This window comes from Phyllopteryx taeniolatus, chromosome 7, assembly GCF_024500385.1.
Source record: "Phyllopteryx taeniolatus isolate TA_2022b chromosome 7, UOR_Ptae_1.2, whole genome shotgun sequence".
In the NCBI taxonomy this organism is placed as follows: domain Eukaryota; kingdom Metazoa; phylum Chordata; class Actinopteri; order Syngnathiformes; family Syngnathidae; genus Phyllopteryx; species Phyllopteryx taeniolatus.
Window position 1 is genome coordinate 17,576,492 of NC_084508.1, and position 26,663 is coordinate 17,603,154.

The window sequence follows — 26,663 nt, forward strand, 5'->3', positions numbered from 1 at the left end:
AGCGAAAAACATTTATGTTTGATCTTTCGAGGACCTTCTCTTGAGATTCAGAACTTGTTTTTGGCCTCAAGCTCCTTTCCCCAAAGTCTTCGAGGTAACAACTTTCTCTCTAGGACATCCTAACATAATTCCATGTGGCAGCGTCCTCAAAGAGTTTTGTACCCAGCCATACGTCATTACATTATTATTTTCTTACTTTTTTTTAACTCTGTGTGCGCATATACGTATCTGTGTGGATGAGTGGGGGGCGCAGGGATTGATTGTAACTATGTAAAGCACTTTGAGACGCATATCTTTGTATGAAAAGTGCTCTTTAACTAGTGCGATTTGATTTTGATACTGAAGAGTATCAAAATGTCGTTGGACACCAATATTATCATAACCCGAAGTGTCTTTTGGATGTGTTATACATGCAATTGTGCAGTGTTACATATGTTGGTCAAATATAGCACTGTAATGCAAATGAGATGTCTGTAAATGGTTGCATGAGAAGCAGGCGGCACGTCGGCAAAATGAGCCTCCTGCGACTCTTGTGGCCATCGCACATTTAGACAGTGTGACTTATGTTTACAATGAGGAGCATCGCTGAGGTTTTCCGTCTGCAGCCTGCCCATAAAGAACACGTAGAGCACTTAGCCAAGAGGTAAACTTCACCTCCTCGCTGCTGCAGACACAAGTGAGCTGGCAGTCTCTTAAGGACAACACAGCACTTAAGCGATGCCAAAGCCTGGAAACTCCATTGCTGCCTGGAATGTCCCCGAGAAAGCACTGAATCACGGCACGAACAAGCTGCCCTTCTGCTCTTTATAGTTCTCTTCAACGCTGTAAAGTAGTCTTTTATAGCTAATGCACTTACATTCTGTTTGATCTATCAACGATCTGTCCAGTAGAATGTGCTGAACTCAGAATCAGAATCACTTTTATTAGTCAAGTACGTTTGTAGAATTGATCCTTGTCATGTGTCGATCTCATGTTTGAAAATTCAGTTAAGATGTTCAAAATGGGTATGTGCCTATTAGGCGTAACACTGTATTTGAAAACTGATTAGTCATTTAGCGTTTTCATGCACGGTATGCAAGTTAAACATATTACTCAATGGTTTTCAGTGAAATCACCTTTTAAACATGCAAACAAAGCATTGAATTGTGACAACAATGGCAGGAAAGCAAATCCCTCACAGAAGCAAAAACATGTGAAAGTGAAATGTTTTTTATTCACCATGTGACAAATATGTAGTATGCATAATTTGGTCTGTTAACCCTGGCAGCACAACTGCAAAACAGCTGTCTCACAGATGTTGGACATAACATTTGAGTTGCCTCTCTGGCAAACATAAAAATGGATACAAACAAATGGTTTTTGATGTAATTGTACTGTCACGCAGAAAGACATTTTTGGTGGTACTTGAGGTTTGTAGCGAAGGGAAACAACTCCGCTCACTCTGGGAAGTGAGTCAAGACGACGGGAGAATCCCAAGGGATTCCAAAGTTGAAGGGGGGCTGGAGTTACATAAGCGTAAGCGCAACTGGATCCAAAGTGTATTTATAAATAAGAGACTGACCGTGCCACCCATGGCCGTATCGTTAAAAAACGTTCACAAGTCAACTCTGGTGAGCGCATGCCGTTAGAGGACACTTTGCATGAAAAGGAACGTGCCTCCATCTCATTGCAGTCAACACAGTAGACTGGAAATGAAAGTCACAGTTTTCCCATGTTATCATCCGCTTTAAGTTTGAATGTTAGCACAACTTTTGTTCTTCGCTGATGGATTCCCGTCGTGAGAGAGGACTCCAAAATGTTGTCAGAGGAATCTAAAATGCGTCTGTTGGTCATTAGCGTTCTTGTTTGTGTGGTCATTTTCAGGTCATCCTTCATTTATTTAAAGGGGACATATATGACTTTTTAATTGCTTGGATACAAACAGTATTGAGTCTCTGGGGTGCCTGCCAATCCAACTATTGTGAAATTAATCAACCGAGTAACTCTTTTGTTTCCTGCCTATCGCTGAAAAGCGTTAGTGTGTCTCTGCAGTCCTGCCCCACTGTTGCACACACATCTGAAACACTATCTTGCAGAGGCACTGTCAAGCACAAAACCCCAAATCCCCCATGAGTGCGTTGCTCCTGTTATCATGACAAAGCCAAAAAGTAAGCAGAGCTGCAATGACTTTTGTCGGATGCACAGTTTCGGATTAGCTAACAGCGTTAGCTTTCGAGAACCGGCACATACTGGATTGTTTGGTAAGGTTGTCTACACAGTGTCCGAGGGTCCGTCAGGTTTTTGTCCCAGCCATGGAACAGGGGACCAGCTCGACACCCTCAGCATGATCATTGCAGTTCTCCCAATCAGTCTACATGTGCTTTGTGGACTTGGAGAAGGCGTTTGACCTTGTCCCTCTGGAAGTCCTGTAGGGTATAGGGTACAAGACCCCTTGATGCAGACCGTTCCCTGTACAAGCAGTGTCAGAGATTGGTCTCACAGGGATGAGGCCTAAGGAAGACCCGGGACAAATCGGAGAGACTTTGGGCTTTAGACCTGCTCTTGAGCGTAAAAGTGGGCCTATCTTGATTTTGCACGTTTGCCAATATGGCAGATTAGTCGACACCAAGCCGGTGTGTCGACGCAGCGAGGGTGCGTCCTTGCAGATGCGCTTGGCGGAGTGAGAATTTGGTTCTCAGAAAGTTTGTCTAAACTTACACCTGCTGGGACCACGATTAGTTTTGGCGCAGATGGTCTAACGTGATCTTGATTAATTAGATTGGGGCACATGCAGGCAGACAGAAATGCGAGCTCTGCGGACGATGACAGACGTATTTCGACACCGGCCGTGGAACCATCTACGCATTCTTATTATTATTATCATCGTCATCATTGTTTAATTTTTTTAAATCATCCCGCGTACTGGCTGGCACGCAGCTATGGTGGGGGGGGGGCACACAAATGATCGTTGGAGGGGATATAGATACATGAGGTCCGCGGTAAAATTTAATTTGCCAGCGAGACTATTGGGCCGTGTTTAAAGGGAATGAGAGGAGCCACTTCGATTGGACAAGATTGAAGTCAGCTGTAAACACGCCCACACCAGTGCAGACGTCCCAATTTTAAATGCGCTGATGTATGCCGGTCCACAAAATTAGGTCTAAAAGGCCTTCTCACCGAGTTACACCAAGCTCAGCACCGGATTTACAACAGTCAGGAAAATAGAGCCCTTTCTCCAGGTTGGCCTGGGAAAATCTTGTGATCGGCTTGGAAGAGCTGGATGAAGTGGTTGCGAAGAGGGAAGTCTGGGCTTTCCTGCTTAGGCTGCTGCCTTCGCGGCCCAACCCCGGATAGGCCGAAGATGGACGAATTGACTTTTGTTAAGTGCTATTCCAGTTTTGATGTTGAAAACATGTAACTTTCTTTACATCCATCTTCAAAATATGAATGTTCGCGTTCACCAATAGTTTTTTTTATGTTTCCAATAGTATTTATCCGACTGATATTTACTACTTTACAGTGTGATGACGACAGTCGGCACAATTTCCTTTTTGTCATGCGTCATTTTCCGTCTGCCTTCCTGTCAGTGTGGCCTAAATAGCCACTGCTTGGAATTCAATTAAGGAATAATCCTTCTTATTTAGAGAAGATTTGGGGATCATCTGATACAAAGCCCTTTCTGTTTCTGGGAATTTTAGACAAAATAGCTGAGAATATGTGCAGGAAAACCTCTTGGCTCATACAAATACTATAGTCTGCCTCATAAACATTTATTCAACAGATTTCAACACGTGAAAGTGAAGGACTTCTTAAAGAGGACCAGATGTTTCCACTCAAGAGGTCGATAATCAGTACTGATAGCATACAACATTAAAGGAAACATATGCTTCCCCCCCCCCCCCCCACAATTTAAAAGCATTCCCAAGTGTCTTAATAAAAGTCTCTGACATTCCTCTGCCAAAAAGACTTGTTGGACACTTAATACCCACTTGTCACACTCTGGTTGAAATCACTCGGTTTTAAGGGCCTCTTCTGTCTCATGCAAATGCGAAAGCACGGCTTCTGTTACCATGATCACCTGGGGCAGAAACCGGGACATGCGTCTGATGTGAGCGGCTTGTCAGTGTTGCCTACTTTGCAACTTTGTATTTGCCAACTTTACCGAACCTCTAGCAAATATATATATATCTTAAAAAAAACTTGGTTGTTTGAGTTCACACTTCAAACCCAACTACTTGTATAAAAGCAGAGCTTGCACTTTCTCTTATCCTAAAATGACTCATAACCATCAAACCTGGTTCTGTAAAGTCGGCAAGTATCGTGAGAGGCTTCATGAGCTTCTCACCTTGTCTTTGTCAGTTAAAACATGTTTCCTGCTGATCATTTGTGTTTACTGCTTTGCCTTTAAATTAAAGTACACTTTGCAACTGTAGTGGAAATTAAGAAGCAAACACGCAAACGTTCCTTAGAGGCGCATTGAAAAAGATAAATAATGACACTTTAAGAGTACGTTTGGAACTTCCCAAAAATAAAGTTAAAATGTTACAAACATAGCCATTAAGATAATGATTACAGAAGATCTTGTCAAGTAACATTTGTGCAAGTTTCACAAACACTAAACGGGAGTGTTTTAACATATATTTAACTTCCTTCCTGTTCTACTTGTCAGACTGTTCTGTTCCTTTGTTTTGTGGTTAGGTCATTGTAGGAATTTTGACATTCACTCGTTAAATTATTCTCTGTGTGGCCATAATACTTCTTTGAATTTCTGGCGCAAACAGGGCTTAGACAAAAAACCCCATGGTGAGCAGCTATTTCCGGCAATACAAAAGTGCACCTATGATACACACACAAAAAAAAGAAAAATCTTTTCTGCATTGGCTCTGGTTCCTTTCCCAGCCAAAGAACATCCCTTAGAAAAATACATGACCGGACCATAATCTGGCGATCCTCTTCAAAAGGTCTCATGAATGTGAGCTTCCCAGCAGATGTTAATGTATGACTAATGAGTCTCGGGCAACCTTTGACCCTCAGCCATTTCAGCCTTAAGGCGAGACAAGAACCAGGGAAATATGCTTCGAGCGCGTCAGACAAACAAACCTTGATTTCACTTGTGATTTGGTTTTCAGGCTTCCCAATTAAAAAATCTAAAATTGGGATGTTTTTTTTCCTCTATTAATATGGATGGAAGGACTAATTTCAATTCGATTTCACTTAGTTTTTCTCCAGCGTCTACTGGCTGAGGATTTCCCAATAGGACTTGTGATGATGGAGCCGCAGCATTTTGTTGGGGGATGTCCTGTGTTACAACAAACCGACGTGGAGACATGGCTGCCGTCCAACGCAAGAGGTACGCCGTGGCTGCTGTGGACGATGACGTCACACTGTAACCAGCAACACAAGCAGAGTTGATGATAATTCGCGATCAATGTCATAATGTTCCAGCTGCCTGGAAGTTACCAAAAATGTGTGATGATTTTCTATATACAGTATGCTGCCCCTCAACTAATATTTTGTTGACCTCATTTGGGTACCAGGCAGGCAAACTATTCGAAACAACTCTCAGTACGACAACAACAATAAATGTTTATCATTGAATTTTGAATGAATACCTCTCTGACGGTTCTAATGAAAATTTTGCATGGGGAATTTTTGATAAAGGTCTTGTAATGTATTGGACCTTATTTGACTGTGCAAGTATGTAAGATTGTGGCTGGTGAGCAGAATTCAACTCCTTTCACGGTGTGTTTGTCAGATCTGAGACAGTATTTGTGTTCTGGGTGTCCCGCTGCTCCAGTTGTTGGACTGCTGACGTTCTACAGAAAAGCCTTACTGGAATTTAGGAAGCTTTGGGATGGAGTTAGCCGGAACTGCTTGACTGAACTTAAGTCACGTGAGGGGAGCACTGACACCATTTAATGGAGCCTCTGTTGCTGTTTATTCTGTTGTGATGTTCCCTTTTCACGCAAGCTCACACCTTGCGTTTATGAGCAGCGGTGATTTTAAAAGGACACACTTGTTTTTGTGTGCTCGTACCCCTGCAGAGGTCATCCTTTCGTTAGTGAGCATTGTAAAAGCTTGCAGGAATATGATACTGTGTCTAAGCTTTTGTACGTCATACGAACTAAAAGAGAAAGCACCAAGAGAAATCTAAGCAAAGTCAAAAAAGGAAGAGTGCGCAAAGTCGAATTTAATGAGATAAGAAGTACGTAAATCTCCACACCTCTGCCAAGGTTAAAAAAAAACAAAACACTATATGGTTTCGTTTGTCTATCCGTACAGGCTACAGTACTTCCTGGTTCACAGAGGTGAGCCGTACCATTTTTTTTTTATTCTGGAGAAGGGAAAATGGAAATTCATTTCTCTAACAAAAATCATTGCAAACCATTTTGTATTTGTTTGTAATTTGTTGTGTTATGTACCTGGCAACTTTGTGGGTCGTGGACAATGACGTGAAATGTTCGGTTAGACGGATAGTACCCCACCATTTACATTCTGGAATACCATCATCAATACCTAAACAACAAAAAGAAAAAAAATACGTTGTTCTATCCAGATGTTGGATGATCACAAATATGGAACGGGCTCTCACTCAGCCACATCATAAATGGAAATTGTTTGTATAGTTTAACAGACAAACCAACAAAGACATCATCAAGCAGATTAACAATGGTCAAAACAGTATATTATGAGTGTTCCATCCATCCATCCATCCATCCATTTCCTGTACTGCTTACAACTCACTAGGTCACGGGGTACACCCTGAACTGGTCGCCAGCCAATCACAGGGCAGTGTTTTGAGTGTTGTATGATTCAATTTAAGACAACAAATGTCAGGAATATCGTTATCAAGCTAAACACTAATTGTCCATTTTTGCTTTTTGCACAACTCAGTTCCTTAGTTTTACAGTAAAAAAAACAAAAACTTCCCCAGTCATATCTGCAATTCTTTTTAAGAGTCAACCTACTCTTAAAACCAACATGCCTGCGCTGTTTGTCGACATCTTTACAGCCAAATCCACAAAACCTGACCCGAAACCTGCATTTGTTGTAATACATCCATACATTTCCTAATTAAAGTCTCGGGTAACTGAAGCCTATTCCAGCTGACTTTAGGCGAGAGGTGGGGTAGACTGGATTGTGCCTGGAGTAAGGACAAATGTGCCCTGTGATTAACTGGCAACCAGTCCAGTGTGTATGTTTTTCACCCAGTCAGCTGGGATAAGCTGCAATTTCCCGCGCCCCTGAACAGGACAAGCGCGATGGAAATGGATGGATTGTAAGACAATTTAATAAGACAAAGAAACCATAATTTGCTTGATGCTACCTCAGGTTTTCTTGGAGGTGGTTTGCGTTTCAAGGCCAAGCTGATTGGTGTGGAAACGGTACCCAACGCCAGTGGCGAGAAGATGTGCAAGGACGCCATGATCAGACTAAAGGTATCGAAAATAAGTTGACCTCACTGGAATCACAACTCAACCACATTTTTAAAGCCATGGTAATTTAATATATGTTTCGTAGATGACAGTATATCTCCGCCACAAGGCTCGAATCTTCTTTTTTCTTTTACTTTTAGGGTCAGTTTTGCTAATCAATGACTTCATTTGAGAAGCAACTTTGTAATTTTGAGGAGCAATTTTTTTGCAGGTTAATCCCACAGGGACCTGAAGCAAGGGTTTTATTAAACAACTGAGTTGAATGTAGGGCTGCAGCGCGGGAATATTTTAGTATTTGAGTATACGACTGAAAATTCAAATCTCAAAATTCAGAGAGATCTTTTTGCTTGGTTAAAGAGCAATTACCGTATGAATGTAAAAAAGAAAATAACTTTCACTTAATTACGACTGACCGATTGGTTACCTTTTTTTATATAGTCAATGGTTTTTATTTCTTAAATTCACATTGTGCATAGCAACAAAGTGTGTTTTCTTGTCTAGAAACTTTTTCAGTGAGGGAAATACAAGCACAAATATAAATAAATTTCAGTTTCAAATGAGCTTTTCTTGTATCAAAAACATAATGCATTAATTGAAAAAAATGCATTAAAAGCCTTTGTGCAACTTCACTTCAGCAGCTTGTACTTTAGCATTCGACATAATATTACAACAAGTTCATGGCTGCCTGTGTGAGCAAAGATCAGCTACCTAATATTAACTAACATTTTTATTATTTAGTTAATCATGCATGAATTCAACAGGCTACAGTATATAAAATCAAGATTTGATTGGTTGATTTCAAACATTTTTACATGAAACTGTCACGAGACACGACTTTATACTTGCATGGTTGTCAAACTCATTTTGGTCGTAAGCCACATCGTAGTTTTGGTTTCCCTCAGAGGGCTGTATGACTGTGAAAACCATATACTGCTAAACGTATAGTCACCTCATCCTATTATTACATGTACACAATTTCTCCTGAAATTGATCATTATATATATAAAACAACACATTTGATTTGAAATTAAAAGTCACTGAAGTGAGTGAAGTGTACTGAGGATCCGGGTTCAACTCCAGCCTCGCCTGTGTGGAGTTTGCATGTTCTCCCCGTGCCTGGGTGGCTTTTCTCCAGGCACTCTGGTTTCCTCCCACATCCCAAAAACAAGCACTGTAGAGTAATTGAAGACTCTAAATTGTCCGTAGGTGTGAATGTGAGTGCAAATGGTTGTTTGTTTATATGTGTCCTGCCCCCCGGGCCTTGAATTTGACACTAAGTTTCTAAGTAGTAAATATGTGTTCGGTAGCACCATTGTGAAGGAACAAGCATTCCTCCGATGAGTAGCACAACCTTATGAGGTTCCATTAAGGCCAAAAATAACATTTACCTCTCACATAAACACCCCAAAAGATTCACTCACTCACACACTCACACACCAAAAATCCTCTCACACGCATAAAAAATAGTTCCCTTATTGATGGAAAACCCTTGTACTAAAACAGAAACCCTCACACACCCTCATTTTTCTGTGAGACCTTTTCTTTGTCTAAGTGTGAGTCAAAATGTGTGTGCTGCTGGAAACAGACCTCTACCATGCTGCCCAAAACAAGTTCCAATGTCCATATTTTGGTTCACATTGTGCATTTTAGGGTATGACTACTACCATACTGTGGCCAGTATTTCCATGTATTCATTTTTCTACAATATAATAATGAGTCAAGGCCTATCCCAGTTTACTTTTGGGTGAGAAGCAGGCTACACCCTGGATTTGTCTTTCGACAATCGCTGCACACATATATGACATTTATATATGTCGAGGGCCACATTGTAATTATGATGCCCCTCATAGTACCGTTATGACTGGGAAACCATATAAATGAATTAACGTCTCAACATTATTGCATATATCCAACAAATTGATGGATAACTGGTTTTGAATTCAATAGTCAACGAGTTTCTTCAACTACTTGCAATATCTCAACGTTATCAAAAGTGAATAAAATTTGCAATTTGTGTAGATTTTTTAAACAAATATGAAGTGGACGCCCATAATTTGGTAACCAATAGTCCACCATGCTGCGAACATGGCAAAAATATTTTTTACATAGGGTGACTGATTATATAACTCACTCAGACATATTGGTAGGACATATTATCCTTTAGCTGCCTGCGAGAACTACTGTGGGAATGGCAATGACATTAAACAGTGGTGCTCAAACTACGGCCCAGGGGCCATTTTCGGCTGGCCGGCCAGTTTTTGGCAGCTCACACCATCTTCTAAAAATAAAAATTGCCATGGCTTGTGTTGTTTGCCTCTTTAGTTGTGTCTACTACTACTACTACTACATTGGTTTTAAATTGCGCTTTTTTAGATTTGCACAAAATGCAAAGAATTTTTTTTTACTAATAACACCCTGACGAATAAAGATAATTCAGTTACAGCAGCAAATCGATTGTGAGTTGAGATCATTTGTTCCACTTTCTGCTCCGTGTCAAGGTCAGTTTGGTTCTAGTGGGATACAGGGCCGCTGGACAACCCAAAATCCTGAATAATCCTTGACTTTTTAATTTATCACCTGCTTTTTTTTGCTTTTTTAATAATTACAAAATATGATTCTGAGCATATACTTACCTACAGTGAGCAAATGGTTTTAGCGTGTTATTGTAAATGAATAAAAGGTGAAGAATGCCAAAGTGGCCCCGCTCACTTTTATTTTTCTGTACGCGGTTTGTGGAATCAAAGGTTTGGACACTAGTCGTACCACTGGTGTAAAGTGTGGATGTTGAAAGTCACCATTGCTTTGCAGCGAATGGCGAAAGCTGCAAGGAAACGGGGCAAGCACAAGCAGAGCGTTTGGCTCAAAGTCTCATCCAGAGGCTTGCAGATTCTGGACGAGCAAACTGGGGTGAGTCACATGAAAAACTTTTGTATTGACTTTGTCCAACTCAACCATTGTGTTTATCCAGCATACACCAGCTTGGATTACCACACTAAGGCCAGTTTCCCTCTTTCTGGGCTGTACAATTCCAACGAGTCATTTGGAATAGCCTGAAGAGTAAAACATTTTATTTGCAATGGGAAAAAAAAAAAACCTATAAAAAGCTGAGCATTCGTAAGCATTAAAATTTGCGCATTTATATAGAAAAAATAATAATAATTTCAATAATTTCTATGTGAATTATACTCATCCATGCATCCATTTTCTGTACCGCTTATCCTCACTAGGGTCGCGGGCGTGCTGGAGCCTATCCCAGCTATCTTCGGCGAGAGGCGAGGTACACCCTGTACTGGTCGCCAGCCAATCGCAGGGCACATAATAACAAACAACCATTCGCACTCACATTCACACCTAGGGGCAATTTAGAGTCTTCAATCAAGCTACCATGCATGATTTTGGGTTGTGGGAGGAAACCCGAGTGCCTGGAGAAAACCCACGCAGGTACGGGGAGAACACCCAAACTCAACACAGGCGGGGCCGGTTTGAACCCCGGTCCTCAGAACTGTGAGGCAGATGTGCTAACCAGTCATTCACCGTGCAGCCGAATTATACTCAATGAAATGAAAAATAAATAAATAAATAACTAACAAAAATATGCAGTGTGTTGGAACGGAATTGATCATTTTGAGGTTTGCACATGTTCATAGAACTTATACAATAGAGATGTTCATGTTGCTGGAAATACTATATAGTCTGTTTCAAATACATGTAACAAAGCCCCAAGCTGAAATCGGCCTGCTTTTGTCCTTCAGGCTCTTCAACACGAGCACGAGAGAAGTAGGATCAGTTCCTTCGTCAATGACAAGCAGGACGTAACAGCTTTGGCCTACATCTACCAACAAGCAGACACCTACAGCCTCATCTATGTCAAGATGGCCCATCTGGTAACCCACAAAGCCACACAAAATATTTACAATACTGGTATTTGAATTATTGGTGGAAGTCCTCTATAATGTTTATGTAACCGATGATGGCAGCAAGGAGAAACATTATAAGCAGTTAAAGAAAGATTAAAGTTCATACCTGCGTGGGTTCAGTTCCCACTGAGTGATGGTATGAATATAATGTTTCAGGTAGAAGGATGGAGAACCAATCATTTGATTACAAGTAATTGTTATATTTAAATAAGACAAAAAGACCTCCCGTCTGATGACAGCGGATTTTTCACATATTCCCTTCATTTTTAATCCTTGACATTTTTCACTCTTTTGCGTAATTTTATTGTTTGTTTGGTGGAAGGAAGTCTTTTGTCATAATATTCAATTTTTTAGGCACTTTAAAATATTGTGTGTGACTAATGTACGCTACTCAGATTCAAGTTTTGTTATGTTTTTTTCTAGGCAAAGCCTGTCCTGGACACTATTAAAGAGATGTTTGAGAAAGTGGATCAAGACTTTCCACAGTGTTCCGCAGAAACATTGGCACGGGTCAGAAAAGAACTTTTGATGGGGTTTTTTCTGGCCATCTCAAAGCAACACTTTAGATAAAATGTATTTCAAGTAATGGTAACATATATTTTTAGCTATCAACATCATATAAGCTAGTTTGTGGTTGCTAAAAAGTCTGCTACACAGTTTGGTCCGCATTGCCGGCAGTAAATCGGACTTGTTTCCAGTGAGGGTCGGACTCCGCCAAGGCTGCCCTTTGTCACCGAATTTCTAGGTGCAGCCGAGGCGTAGAGGGTGTCTGGATTGGTGGCCTCTGTATTGCATCTTTGCTTTTTGCAGATGATGTGGTTCTGTTGGCTTCATCAAGCCGTGATCTCCAACTCTCACTGGAGCAGTTCGCAGCCGAGTGTGAAGTGGCCGGGATGAGAATCAGCACCTCCAAATCTGAGACCATGGTCAGTTTGGACTCTCCAGGTCGGGGATGAAGTGGAGGAGTTTCAGATATCTTGGGGTCTTGTTCACGAGTGAGGGAAGAATGGAACGGTGCAGCGTCTGCAGTGATGCTGACTTTGTATTGGTCCGTTGTGGTGAAGAAGGAGCTAAGCCGAAAGGCGAAGCTCTCAATTTACCGGTCGATTTACGTTTTTACCCTCACCTATGGTCACGAGCTGTGGGGCGTGACCGAAAAAACGAGATCCCGGATACAAGCGACCGAAAGGAGTATCTCTCCCTTAGAGATAGGGTGAGAAGCTCGGTCATCCGGGAGGATCTCAGAGTAGAGCTGCTGCTCCTCCACATCGAGAGGAGCCAAATGAGGTGGCTCGGGCATCTGTTTAGGATGCCTCCCGGACGCCTCCCTGATGAGGTGTTCCAGGCACATCCCACCGGGAGGAGATCCCAGGGACGACCCAGGACACGCTGGAGAGACGACGTCGCTCGGCTTGCCTGGGAACGCCTCGGGATCCCCTCGGAAGAGCTGGAGGAAGTGGCTGTGGAGAGGGAAGTCTGGGCTTCCCTGCTGAACCTACTGCCCCCGCGACCTGACCTCGGATAAGTGGAAGACAATGTATGGACGGATGGATGTCTTTATTTTGGCTTGCTTCACTTAAAGAATATGATGAGATAGGTTTTAGCTTCAATTAATAAATAAAACAAACACCCTCATTCTGTTTCTTCAGGGTTCTGAGACGATGAAACGCTCCATCCATTTGTCTGAACCATTCCTGCCCACCTCACCTCTTCCAGGTAACACCATTACTATAAATTACCACTATTTACATGATGGCTACATTCCAGTCTGTATTACCATTCACAAAAATAAAAACTGTCCATTTCATGCAAATGCTGAAAAAAGATCATTTAAGTGTGTTTCAGGAAGTAGTTAACACTGGAGCATTAATTGCAAAATGATCACATTGGAAAATTCTCTTATCTTTCAGAACCTCAGCAGCAAATATTGTCCAACTCTCAGCTCCTCCCCATCTTCCCCACACAGCCGATAGAGGGCGCTCGATACACCACACCCCCGTATTCTCCCAGCAACATGTCTTGCGGCCAGCAACCAGGCCTTTTGGGGGACCGGGGGACAAGTCCACTTGAGACACTCTGGTCCAGCGCGCCTGTAAACGTGTCATCGTGGGAATCAGCAGGCATTACAGCACCTGCTGCGGTCAACAAGATTTGTGTTCAAGACTCGCAGCTCAATGTGGACACTAGCAGCCCTCCTTCACTACACCTCTTTCAAATGAATATATCATCTTCTGACTTCTGCAACGCAGGAAACGCCCATGAATCACTCTGCTAACAGATCACCTCATTTGACACTACGTTTTTCCTGTACAATCCGACTTGATCCGACTTAAAAAAAATTCTGCTACCTAAAATCATCATGAAGTTCAATACGATTTATACTTCCTTCAGGCCCTCTGCAGCGTTTATGCCTGGGTTAACACTGCTGTCTGGTTGAAAGTATATTTTCTTTACATGTATACTGAAATTGTAAATATGTAGTTTAGGCTCAGGATTCAAAATGATTAATCACTGTTCTGTATTAAATGCAAAATACTGTATGCATTAAAAAGAAGGGGAAAAGCAGCATCCTCAGGTAAATACTATATTACTTCTTTTCTAAACAGTTATATGTCAGCAATTTATGGATTATTTAACATTTACAAAAACTTAAAGGCTTTCTAAATTATGGTTTGCTTTCTTTCATGACGTTTTGTATATTCAGCAAACAAAAACATGAATAGATTGATATCAGATAGCAGAATACACCTGATCTTGTTATGGTCTGTGTTTTGGTTTGGGTTGTGTTTAGTTTTGTTCCATGTTTTCCTGTGTTCCATGTTTGTCGTGTGCTCATTAGGTTGTTGTGTCCACCTGTCCTCATCTACCTTGTGTCGACCAATCAGGTCTCTCCGGCCACTCGTGTCTTGTCCATGTGTTCCTCGTTGTCTCGTCAATCTGTTTGTATTTAGTTCCCTGGTTTCTTTCAGTTCTTGTCGTTGTCGTTGTCTTTGCGTTATGTCATTGTCAGGTGTCATTGTCCCTATCTGTTCTACGTCCACCTCACCAGTGATAGTTTGTTTCCAGTTTTAGGTATTTAAGTGTTTCTTTGTTACTTTGGTTTGGGTTGTGGGACTTTGTTTAGTTTTGCTTTATCCACATTCCTTGTTGGCTGTTTTTTGAAGATTACATTTTTTTTTCTTTTGAGACTCCCGCACTCCTGCCTTGCCTCCCTGCTTCCCTGCACTTGGGTCCTCCATGTTCTTGCCTGGCGTTCCTCGCCTTCGACCAAACCCAAAACGTGACAGATCTTAAACGTCTTTAGTAACATATATTACACTTGCCTTTCTTTCTGTAAATAAGGGGCATTGACAAGTTTAACAGGTACAGTGGAATGAGCACCTCACCCACATTTTCTGTGTTCAGTCATCATGAACGATGATTTTAAACATCCATCCATTTTCTAGAAAGCTCATTCTCATTAGGGTCACAACTGTCTTTGGGGAAGAGGTGTGGCACAATCTGGATTGCTCACCAGCCACATACTGTAGAGACATACAACTCACACTCACACAATTTAGGGACAATTTAGAGTATTCCATAAAGCTAACAGGCATGTTTGTGGAATGTGGAAGAAGCCTTGACTACCTAGAGAAAACCCATGTAAGCACAGGGAGAATATGCAAACCCCACAAAGCATTCAAACCCCCAACCTCAGAACTGTCAAGAGAATGTGCTAACTACGCATCCACTGTTCCACCTTATTTTAAATAATAAAATAATAATTGTTAACAACAATAATAATGTTTTTTTCTTTTTTTTATGGGCAGCGCATTCAAACATAAATAATACATTACTCTAAATAAAACATTTAGCCAGCAAAAATATTACTATGATGACTTAGTAAGAACTATATAACTGTATGTATGTATATATATATATATATATATATATATATATATATATATATATATGCGCCAGCACTCCCGCGACCCTTGTGAGGACAAGCGGCTGAGAAAATGGATGGATGGATATATATATATATATATATATATATATACACACATACACATATATGATGAAAAGGTTTTCATTTTTGTATCTGTGTTATGGCGCTCCAGGTGGTTTTGTGTTTGTCACTTCCTGGTTTTCAACAAGCGCACTGACACAGGTCACATTAACCTGGTAACGCCATCGCTGCGCAACATGGAGCGCTTTGCCTCCAAACTGCTCTGACACTTCCGGCATCACCGAACAGAATTATGGTAAGAGTACTTCACAATGTTCTTCTTGTCTTGTCTTTCAATACAACAAAGTTGTTTTGCAAGATTAAGCAAGGACTGAATGAGCTGGAGTGAGTGGGGCTTGGTTGACTGGAAAAACCACAACCCCGGCTTTAAATTTACATTCATTGATTTGTCTCTTAAGTATTGTATCATTATTAGTATTTTAAATATGCGCTGTGTCCAGGATTGTACTTTTATTTTAAAAAACCTATTTTAAAAGTCAATCAAGGTTTGCTTCACTGATAATGTCTTAACCATTTATTTATTTACTCTATGTATATTTAGAAAAAAGGTCATTACCAAGTAAAGCAACACACACACACACACGCGCCGAACAGACATGAGAATTAAGCTTAGCACTGAAAAAAAAAAAAAAAAAAAAAAGACGTTTGATCCACAGCTTCATTTCATCATATACGGGAGATGTTCCTAATGAATTGTCCAGTTAGTGCGTGCAATCAAACTCTCAAAACTGCATGTCAGTGCAGATCGAAAGCAAAGTTTGTATGTGTTCCCTTTGTTCTATGCACGCAAGATGGCTAGCAGCGAGTCTTGCAGCTTTTTGGTGCAGCAGTTCCAGCACACACCAACATTTCTATAGCAACCAGCGCAGGATGCTGGCTGAGTTAAAGAAGAGTGCGGTTGTGTACACTTCCTTCATACGCCGCCTGGCTCTTCAAAGGTTACATTTAGATGTTCACTCAAAAGATTCCTTATATTGGGCCATTATTTAAATGGTATATCGTTGGGGTGTTGTCAACTCTCTCTTTATTAGTAATCATCCTCAATAAAGGTGATACAAGTCTGCAGTTTTGTTGATAGCAGTCTCATTTAAAACACTTGGGTCTGGTTTTGAATTGGGTCATGTGTCTGAAAAGTGGGTATGAAAAGTGAACACACCCTTGTCAAAACTACAATAGTCTTTTCATGTGAAAAAAAATGAACATCATTCGCCTCAATTGTCACTTACAACCTGTACAATTCAATTTAAAAACAAATAATCTGGGGAGGGGGGGCACGAAAGGGACAATAAATTAGTAGTAAAAGCACGCACAAACAAAACACTACTTTCTTGAAGCCCTTTTTGCTTTGACGTACTGTGTTAAATCTTTCTGAGTACTAAAGTTGACAATATGAATCTAATGAAAGCTAAAAGCCTTCTCGTGGGCACATCTCTCTTCAGATGTTCAATTCGATTTATGTCTAGGCTATGGCTTGGCCATTACAAAAAAATATATATTTTTCATCTCGTCGATGCCATTCTTGAGCTTGGTATTGGACCATTGAAGTGTTTTGAATTTCTTCCACCTTGACATCATACCCACAGTGAACCTTTGCCATGTGTCACTGTGGCTATGCCGTTCTATTTTTGCCAAGAATATACTTTTTGAATTATGGAAACAACAATAATCATTGTGGTTGTCATCCTGTCATCACACATTTCCCCCCCCCCCCCCCCCCATTCTTTTGAATGGATTGTTTGAATTGATGTTATTTAAAAAAGATGGCAGAAAATAAAATGTAGAAATAACAACACCAAGCCCACAGTGAAGCATGTTTGTGGCAGTATGCAATTGGCTTGCTTTTCATCAGCTGGAACTGGACTTTGGTCAAGATGGAGGAATTCATGAACACTTCCAAATACCAGTCAGTTTTAATCCCAAATCTCCAAATGTCTGCTAGAAATCTGAAACTGAAAAGGAAATGACGTTGACGTTGTCTAAATCAACAAAAGAAGGCCTTCACCAGAAGAAAGAAAGAAAGGCCCTGACCTAAATTCTATTGAGAATGAGTGGGGTGACCCGAAAGGGTTTTGCACAAACCAGTATCAGTATCAGTATCAGTATCTGACACGTTTGATGCTTTTTCTCTTGTGGTATTCGTGATTTTTCAAATGTGTGCTGCACTTTGCTGACTGCTGTGCACTATGTGGGCTTGCATACAACTACTAACGTTCTGCTTGAGAAACAAACATGTATTTTCTTGTTGCTGTCAGGAAGAGAGCATTGACGTCAAGGCTCTGAGGGCCAGGTTCAGCAGCAGCAGCGCCAGCGCGTTGCACACCAGCAGCCCGGATAGCAATTCTTCAAAATCTCCACAGCCTGCTTTCATGAGAGCGATAGCATCATCAGCAGACAAGAACAATTCCCTGCCTAAAGTTTCAGCGACAGTGCTTCCACATATGGCTGGTCCAGATGTGGTGAAGTTCCAAAGAGAAGAAGCAATGGCGCCCTCCAATCCCTCTAGGCCATTTTTTCCCCCTCATTCGCCTCCAAATACAGAAGTCAGAACATCCCCCCAGTGTTCAGGTGTTAATAAGATCAAGCAGACGGGTGAGATGCTCGAAAAAATGATGCTGACGGGGGCTGCAGGTACCAAAACCCTGCCTGCAGCTCCAACCTTAACTACTCTCCCACTGCGATTGAGGAGCACAAGCAATGTCATCCCACTGAGGAAGCCACTTCCCCCTGAGGGGCCCCTTCCCTTGAAACCCAGGCGACCACACAACATTGACCTGGAGCAATTCCTGAGAGTCACCCAGCGAGCTAGGCCACTTCCTGCTTGGAGGACAAGAGAGGGTGAGTCTGTATCTGGTTGCTGGAGAACATAGAGTATCTCACAAAAGTGAGTACACCCCTCATATTTTTATAAACATTTGATCATATCTGTACATGGGTCAAGTCAAGTTTATTTGTGTAGCTCTTAATCACAAAAGAGTCTCAAAGGGCTTCACAGGCCCACAGTTGACAAAGACTGACAACATCCCTTAATCTAAACCCCCAATCGGGCAAAGGACACTCAAAACCCCATTTGGGGAGAAAGTTGTTTTAGTATGTACAATTTTTCTTATAGGAAATGATAGAATGTGAATTAATCTGTTCCAGAGTCAAATGTTGACATAATGAACCCTTTATTCATTGCACAGCCACTATTTTGAGTACAATTTTAACATTCTTAACTGACAAGTGTAAAAAAGAAGTTTAGCGCTACGTAGCAAAACTATATCAAATTCAAACGTAATTACTTGCGTTCTGATGATATGTAACTCAATTAGAGCGTTTAAAAATAGAAAATAAATTCTAAAAATGAAGGGAGTGAGGACGCTTCCGGAAGGTTGTTAACTTCATGCTTCACATTTAGTTAAAAGAAATTGGGCATAAAAATAATGACACATGAAGCTATAATTAATTGATGCGGAAGGAGTGTCTGCCTCATAGTTCTGAAGTTCTGGGTTCAAATCTCAGCTGTGGCCTTCTTGTGTGTAATTTGCATGTTGTCGTTGTGCTTATGTGGGTTTTTCTCTGGGTACTCCTATTTGCTCACACATTCCAAAAACATGCATATTAGGTTTATTGAAGAGTCCAAATTGTACACAGGCATTGCTGCTCATTTTCTAAAATTGTCACCTCCTCCGGTAACTCAGGCTCAGAAGCAAGACAAATATCTTTACCTGGAGTGACCAGTCCATCAAATCCTCCTTCACAATTCATCAAATCCAGCAGGCAGCAGAACCAGGTTACTTTTGCGTGAGTATTTGTTAGTATCTAGATCAAGTCTGAGTCAGACTGACTTGTTCAAAATTTAAGTCCAGAATTTCTTACGAAAATCGTCATTTGTATATAAAAACAACAGCAAAATAAAAACAAAACAAAACAATTGTCTTGCAATTAAATTTACACTCAAGATATTGTGTTGTTCATTGCAGGGACATTGACATCAACCATGACACTTATGATGACATTGCAAGCTTGGAGGACAAAGGTAAAAATAAGTGCAATCAAAATCTTATGTACAACCCCAATAACAATGAAGTTGGGACGTTGTGTTAAATTATTATCTATATTATTATATATTATTGTTGAAGCTTTGTAGGTGGAATTCTTTCCCATTGTTGCTTGATGTACAGCTTCAGCTGTTCAACAGTCCGGGGTCTCCGTTGTCGTATTTTACGCTTCATAATGTGCCACACATTTCCAATGGGAGACAGGTATGGACTGCAGGCTGGCCAGTCTAGTACCCGCACTCTTTTTACTACGAAGCCTATGTGGTTTGGCATTTTCTTGTCCATGAAAAAGACGTTGCTTGGATGGCAGCATATGTTTATCCAAAACCTGTATGTACATTTCAGCATTAATGGTGCCTTCACAGATGTGTAAGATACCCATGCCATTGGCAATAATACAGCCCCATACCATCACAGATGCTGGCTTTTGAACTTTGCGTCCATAACAGTCCGGATGGTTCTTTTCCTCTGTGGCCCGTAGGACATGACGTCCACAATTTCCAAGAACAATTTGAAATGTGGACTCGTCGGACCACAGAACACTTTTCCACTTAGCATCAGTCCATCTTAGATTAGCTCGGGCCCAGAGAAGCCAGCGGCGTTCTGGGTGTTAAATGGCTTTTGCTTTGCATAGTAGAGTTTCAAGTTGCACTTACGGATGTAGCACCGAACTGTATTTACTGATATTGGTTTTCTGAAGTTTACCTGAGCCCATATGGTGATATCCTTTACACATTGATGTCGGTTTTTGATGCAGTGCCGCTTGAGGGATTGAAGGTCACGGGCATTCAATATTGCTTTTCGGCCTTCCGCTTACATGCAGTGATTTCTCCAGATTCTCTGAACCTTTTGATGATATCATGGAACGTAGATGATGAAATCCCTAAATTCCTTGCAATTCTACGTTGAGGACCATTGTCCTTAAACTGTTCGACTATGTTTTCACACACTTGTTCACAAAGAGGTGAACCTCACCCCATCTTTGCTTGTGAATGACTGAGCAATTCAGGGAAGCTCCTTTAATACCCAATCATGGAACCCACCTGTTCCCAATTAGCCTGTTCACCTGTGGGATGTTCCAAACAGGTGTTTGATGAGCATTCCTCAACTTTCTCAGTCTTTTTTACCACCTTTACCAGCTTTTTTGGAAAGTGTTGCAGCCATAAAATACTAAGTTAAAGACACTTCCAAAGATCCAGTATGATTGCCAATTTACCTGCTTTGGGTTCTAATAGTTCAGCCCTTTACTTAATTTATTATGACTGATGAGCACAGTTGACCATATTTGTATGTATTTATTCCTTTGTCTGTTTCTCAGCATCCAGGAGGAACAGCACCCCACAGTGGAAAGATAGGGTAAGGGCAAAACCATGTGATTGAAACTATTACAAATGTGAAATAAAGACAGTATAACCTGTGAGGTAAAATGTTATGAATTTAAAAAAAAAAGTAAATATTTGGGGCAAATCTGCCTAAATATATATATAAAAAAAACTTTCACAAATCTTTGCAATAATGCATTCTTAGGCATACATAATATGTTAGAAAGTGCTTATTATTGACTTGAAAATGCACCCAATCTGTTTTGCAGGATGAAAGTGATGTGTACGAGCATATTGATGAGTAAGTTTACACTTTAAAGGTTTACCAGTAAACCAAAAACAGCTAAAAATGGAAGGAAATATTTTTGATGGCATACTGGCTTGTCAGAAGAACCTTTGTGTTTCAGTTGCCATGGCAACACAGACCACCTACCTTAGTAATCTGCAATATTGGTGGAATAGCCAGAACACATATCAGTTTGTGTTAGCATCAGGGCTAACATTACAAGAGTTGTTCGCATTTTTTTGTGTAATAATTTCCCACAATAGGATAATCAACGTTTAAGTGTCGTGTTATGAAATGTGTTCAGTTGTTGAATGTGCAACGGGCAACGTAAACGTGTAACTAGGCTTTTGTTATTGCTGTGAGAGTGTTAGCCCAACAACAAATAGCAATGATTCTAACACTGAGGTTCTTTTGGTTGTACTGTTTCCACAAATACTAAACGATACAGAGATCAAGTGCGGGTGAACTGGGATGCTGGAAAGGTGGTGCAGGAACAGAAAAGAGAAAATGAGTTCAGGAGAAAATTCCAGGTACGATTCCAACGATACCCATCCTTTGTTGCGCCTGTTATGTAAGATCTGTCCATCTTGAAACACAAACATTGACCCCAGACATCAGCTTCCATGTCTTCTCTTGCTCTTTAGCTGCAAGCTGAGGAAGAAATTCTCCACACCACCAGAGCTCGTCACGACTGGTACGGTGGAGGCAAACTGGACCTCAGAGTGCACCAAGGCGAGATGGTGGAGATCCTCCGAGTGAGGAATAACCCAGAGGGAAAGTGGCTGGCTCGCTCCCTGGACGGAAAGTGTGAGCTTCAACCTTGGCACTTGATGTCTTTTGGGTATATGAACTGAGGGGCCGATTCTTATGGGTCTTTCCAGAATTTCTTTTAGTGACTAGCTTGGCGTGGCAATAGTTCATGTATATCACAAAATGAATGTTGTTCAATATTGACAACAGTGTTTGTGTCCCACTATACCACAGATTTTTTTGGTAATTTATAGTGATTTATTTACAATTTTATTGACGTTTTGTTGGTTTTTACAGTATGTTTACTTTCTGTGAGCCATTTTTTAAACACCGGGAGAGCAATAAAAAACATAAACACAATGAACACACTCACGCCCAGAAACACACACGCAAGGCAATTTGTGCGTAACTAACTTGTGTGTGGTTTGAAGACTAAAATGAACGCTAAAAACCATCAGTGCAAAAGTGCAACCCACCGTTTACCTTGTTAGCTGCCTCAATGTTAGCATAGACATATTTTATTGTTTTACACTCACCCAATTGACTTCACTGAATTTCAGCGCGGCGTAGGCTGAGGGTCGAGGCGGGAGGGAGTACGTCAGACTTCCACACATTGTGAAAGCCTCTTTTCCACAGTACAATCGTATTCCAAGTGTTGCACTGAGGTGACTGGTCTTTCATTTTAACAAAGTTAAGACACACTTTTGTTCACCGCCACCATTGGGCACAAGCACGTATTTGTGCGCGTTCTTCTTTCTTGGTTTTTGCCACCTTCTTCTTCGGGGTCGCCAGACTGTAGACATCGAAACTGGGAACCGTAATTTTTACTTTTTTTCCGGGAAAACGGGAAGATTAGTCCCGGTTCCAATCGGTTCATGATTCTCGATGCCCAACCCAATATACTGTCTCTGTTTTCTTGTCTACAGATGGTTACATCAGTAACAAATGTGTGGATGTTGACTATGAGGCAGTGAAGCGTAAATTGTTCCAATCCAGAAGAACAGAGGCCTCACCTTTACCTCCCCCTCCTCCGGACCCACCACAGCAGTTACATATGGACAGGTGCAGTGTCATCTTTATCCTGCAGCATTGGCGCTCTTAACCTTAAAAATGCTCAGACGATGCAAACTTTCACGTGCACCTGATAAATTGTACTGTACTACTCTTTCTGGCCCTTTTAAGTAACATGTTTGTTTCTTCATATTTGCAGTTTGAGTCACAGTCAAAGTAAGTGACAAAGTGCAAACACTATACAAGTACTGTAAAGGAGTTACTGTGAATCCTGATAAAACGACTCTCAGAGCCAGCCTGAAGCCTAAGCAAACTAAACGGCTGCTTATGGCCCCCCCAAACAGTGTCAAGGATTTTTGTTTAACGCATTGTTAAAGAACTTAAAGGGGTGACATAGATATCAAAATCCTATATCCTTTATAGATGTGTAAAAATTGTATTGGTAGAAGTGAAAAGGAGGTGTCGCAGTGCTTGTGGGGTTTTTTTTTTAGTAGTAAAAGCACGCACAAACAAAACACTACTTTCTTGAAGCCCCTTTTTTTTAATTTTTTTTTACAAATCATAAATAAATAAATAATAATCATAAATCATAAGGCTTGGGTGGGCACTGACTGCTCTTTAGTGTACATACACACACGTACACAAACACACACACACATGCAAATTTTTTAAATCCACAATCATACAGATCAGTTTAATAGTCACGTGTATACATTTTCTACAACATTTATTCTCTTCAGTAATAATAATAGTTATTATTATTATTATTATTATTAATTACAATCAATTCACATTAATATTAAATATTTCAACAGTGATATGAAAACTAACCTGCGCAGCATAATTCAACAAATGTGTGGAATATTCTTGAAGTAATGACTATTGGAAGTACTTCACAAAACAAAATTCACAGAATTGGAAGACAAGTCTATACACAGTATGCATAGACAAGCAAAACAACCATTTTATTTGTGTTTGCAGATTACTATGATGACTTTCATCTATCAGCTGAGGATTTTCCGCCACCACCACCACGATCTGAAATAAGGTGCACTATTTATTTATTTGTAAATGTAGAGGGTAGCGGTAGTTCATATTACGTTTCACCTTTATGTTTTGCATTTCAGTGGAACCTCCAAAGTCGAACACAATCTGGTTGGCCTCAAATTTCTTCGTATAATCAAAACCAAATTTATCTTTGGAAATATACATGAATGCATGAATTAGTTCCATGCTCAAACTGTCACCGTCAGCATTTTTCCGTCTGATTGGTTGGGGGCAATCGACTGGGTCATTTGCCTCCACAAACAGGAAGTCACTCACATTAAAAATCTGATTTAGGGCTGGCATTGATAAAGCTGTAACTTCGAATCAGATGACAGAAAACGAGCAAAAAAATGTTTTGGTTTTTTTTTCAGCATTGATGCCAATGTGGAAAAGGAGCTAAGGAAAAAATTCAAGGTAAATATTTTCTTACACTTTTTCATTACTCATAGTTTTATTGTTGGGAAATTATCCACATTATGCCAGAATGTGCTGTGAAAGAGTTCTTAACAAATAGACAAATGATTCTCGATGTTACCTGTGCTAAACGTGTCAGTACGAGGGTCCACTAACGGTGTTGCACACCGTGACGATGGATCCTAACGCTGTTATGAAGAAGCCAGGAGGGAAGGACCTCAATGTGTCTCTGGGGGACGTTCTGGATGTCATCCAGCTCACCAACAGCAAGAAAGTGCTGTGCCACAACCGCACATCGGGAAAATGTCAGTGAACACATCACTTTTGCGATTGTTATTATGACTGGAGGTGTTTGTATGAAATGCAACTTTACACAACTCAAGTTTGTGTAAAGATCATTGAGAAAGCCCGTTTTCATTGGAACAATACAAACACTGTAGATTACCACCGTGAGGATAATTGAAAAGTTACCAGACAGCTTGTTTGGTCAAGTAGCAAAAAGATTTTGACATTTACATACAGTATTTGTGCATGCATTCAATACAATATTTACGCATATTCTCACCCCTAGTTCATATTTATGTATTTTTTGTACAATGTCAACATTTGCTCAAAAATAGGATGTTGTAATGTTCTTCCTGTGTTATTTCTTACAGATGGTTACGTATCCAGAAAGCTTCTTATTCCACTGTGAGTTATTCTTACTTTCTAACTTCCATACAGTGGAACTTCAGTTTACGAACAACCCGGTTTACGAACAATTCGGTTTAGAACAATGTTTTTAAAGAAACATTCGGTTCACGAACAGTCTTGGAATGGCCACGGAAGGCTCAGAAATTTGTTCTTTTTCTCACGCTCCATAAATATCATTGGTTCCGTGCTTCAAAGATCTTTTTTTTTTTTTTGTGCCTAAAATGCAACATAAAAGCTGGGCTGCATTGTGGAAGGTGCTGGCCATTTAGGGCTAGCAGTAACCACGGTGAATGTAAACATTACTGCTCCAGAAAAGGCTAAGACACCGCACAGTGATTTACTAGCGAACCCACTGCTATTTCATCATCTTAAATTGTGTTTTCACCTATTTCTATATGCACAGAATTTATTTTTAACCACACATCGATCAAAATAAGTAACTATAGTGCCGTTCTGTGGCTGGAATGGATTAACTGCATTTTCATTGACTTCAATGGGAAACCTTACCTCGGTTTGAGAACGGGACAATTTTAATTCGTAACCCGAGATTCCACAGTATATGAATGTCATAACATGAAAAAATGGAAAACATGTTCTTGATGTTGAAGTCGTCAAGGGATTGTATGGGAACAAAATAAAACACTAATAAAATTGAAACTGCCATGACAATAAATATCATTACAACTTTCCCTCCTCATTCGCAGGGAAGGGGACGTTTATGACGATGTTGATTACACCAGTGGTGAGTTATATGTGTACTTAAATGACAGCAATGATTGACCATAGAAATCCATTTTCTTAGCACGTTTCTCCTTTTCTCTTTCAGATCCACATGACGACACTGCACACTGATTATTTCCATGTCGAACTACACACAAATAAATAAATACATCAATACAGATACTGCAGAGCGTAGAAGTCAAACTCAAGGCCCGGGGGCCAGATGTGGCCCGCCACATCATTTTATGTGGCCCGCGAAAGCAAATCATGCTCGTCAACTTCCGTGATTTTTGCTCAAATCTGTACCCAAATTCCAAATTGTCATAATAATAAACAATAATGTTTTTCTGTGACCAAACCCTTCTTCAACTGTAACTTCAACAATACTTGAACCATCTATTATCCTTGTCTTCTGATTTTAAAACATGTTATCCCTCAATTTGTTGTGTGATGGTAATAATATGATTTGGTGATTAAACATTTATATGGTTTCACTGTTCTAATGGCCCTCTGAGGGAAATCATAACTACAATGCGGCCCGAGACAAAAATGAGTTTGACACGCCTGCGTAGAGACACATGAATAGAAATAGACTACAGTATAGTAAAGCTAAATAAACCTGAGAACCAAAAACTGCTTGTTACAGAGTTTTTATGGCTACAAACAAAAGAGCATCAAGCTTTCATATAGACGATCAAATGAGGAGAGGTGTACATTGAAGTGAAGTTATTGTATAGAATGGACACTATTCTTGGAGCCTTTGTTTAGCTTAACCTCTGAGGTCAGTTCGAATAAATCCTCTTATTTAAGTAAATGTTTGTCTGATATGTTGTCTTCATTAGTATTTAAGCCATTAGTCAAATGAAGTGTGCTGAAAAAGAGTTGCTCGCTATTTTCGTTTGTTTATGATGCACATATGACACCATTGTTAACAAAAGATGACGGCGACTTCCCCAACTGACGTTGACGAGAAACATACACAATAAATACAAATAGTAATAATGATGAACCATTTTAAAACAAGAATAATTAGAAATAT

At 40.4% G+C, this 26,663-nt stretch overlaps 2 protein-coding genes across 6 annotated transcripts; both read left to right on the forward strand.

Moving 5' to 3' along the window:
- Positions 1 to 5,016: 5,016 nt before the first annotated feature.
- On the forward strand, positions 5,017 to 13,902 carry LOC133481389 (disabled homolog 1-like). Of its 5 annotated transcripts, none has more exons than XR_009789543.1 (8): positions 5,017 to 5,329; positions 7,312 to 7,418; positions 10,224 to 10,322; positions 11,168 to 11,299; positions 11,756 to 11,842; positions 12,143 to 12,869; positions 12,982 to 13,048; positions 13,243 to 13,316. XR_009789543.1 is itself a non-coding variant. In XM_061780660.1 (7 exons), exons 1-7 carry the CDS (start codon positions 5,164 to 5,166, stop codon positions 13,605 to 13,607), a joined length of 1,023 nt encoding a protein of 340 aa, XP_061636644.1. In that variant the 5' UTR covers positions 5,017 to 5,163; the 3' UTR covers positions 13,608 to 13,902. The 5 variants fall into 5 exon arrangements, 2 of the variants coding, with proteins under 2 accessions (XP_061636644.1, XP_061636645.1); XR_009789544.1 differs by having other exon boundaries at positions 12,143 to 12,258; positions 13,243 to 13,312; XR_009789542.1 differs by having other exon boundaries at positions 12,143 to 13,048; positions 13,243 to 13,324.
- Positions 13,903 to 14,026: 124 nt separating this feature from the next.
- si:ch73-40i7.2 (FYN-binding protein 1) lies at positions 14,027 to 26,402 on the forward strand. Its single transcript, XM_061780651.1, has 17 exons — positions 14,027 to 14,695; positions 15,433 to 15,576; positions 17,594 to 18,176; positions 19,022 to 19,124; positions 19,304 to 19,359; positions 20,700 to 20,737; positions 20,973 to 21,004; positions 21,438 to 21,519; positions 21,634 to 21,796; positions 22,666 to 22,801; positions 22,950 to 22,966; positions 23,732 to 23,798; positions 24,169 to 24,211; positions 24,351 to 24,516; positions 24,868 to 24,901; positions 25,609 to 25,646; positions 25,731 to 26,402. Exons 2-17 carry the CDS (start codon positions 15,574 to 15,576, stop codon positions 25,754 to 25,756), a joined length of 1,587 nt encoding a protein of 528 aa, XP_061636635.1. The 5' UTR covers positions 14,027 to 14,695; positions 15,433 to 15,573; the 3' UTR covers positions 25,757 to 26,402.
- Positions 26,403 to 26,663: the final 261 nt, after the last annotated feature.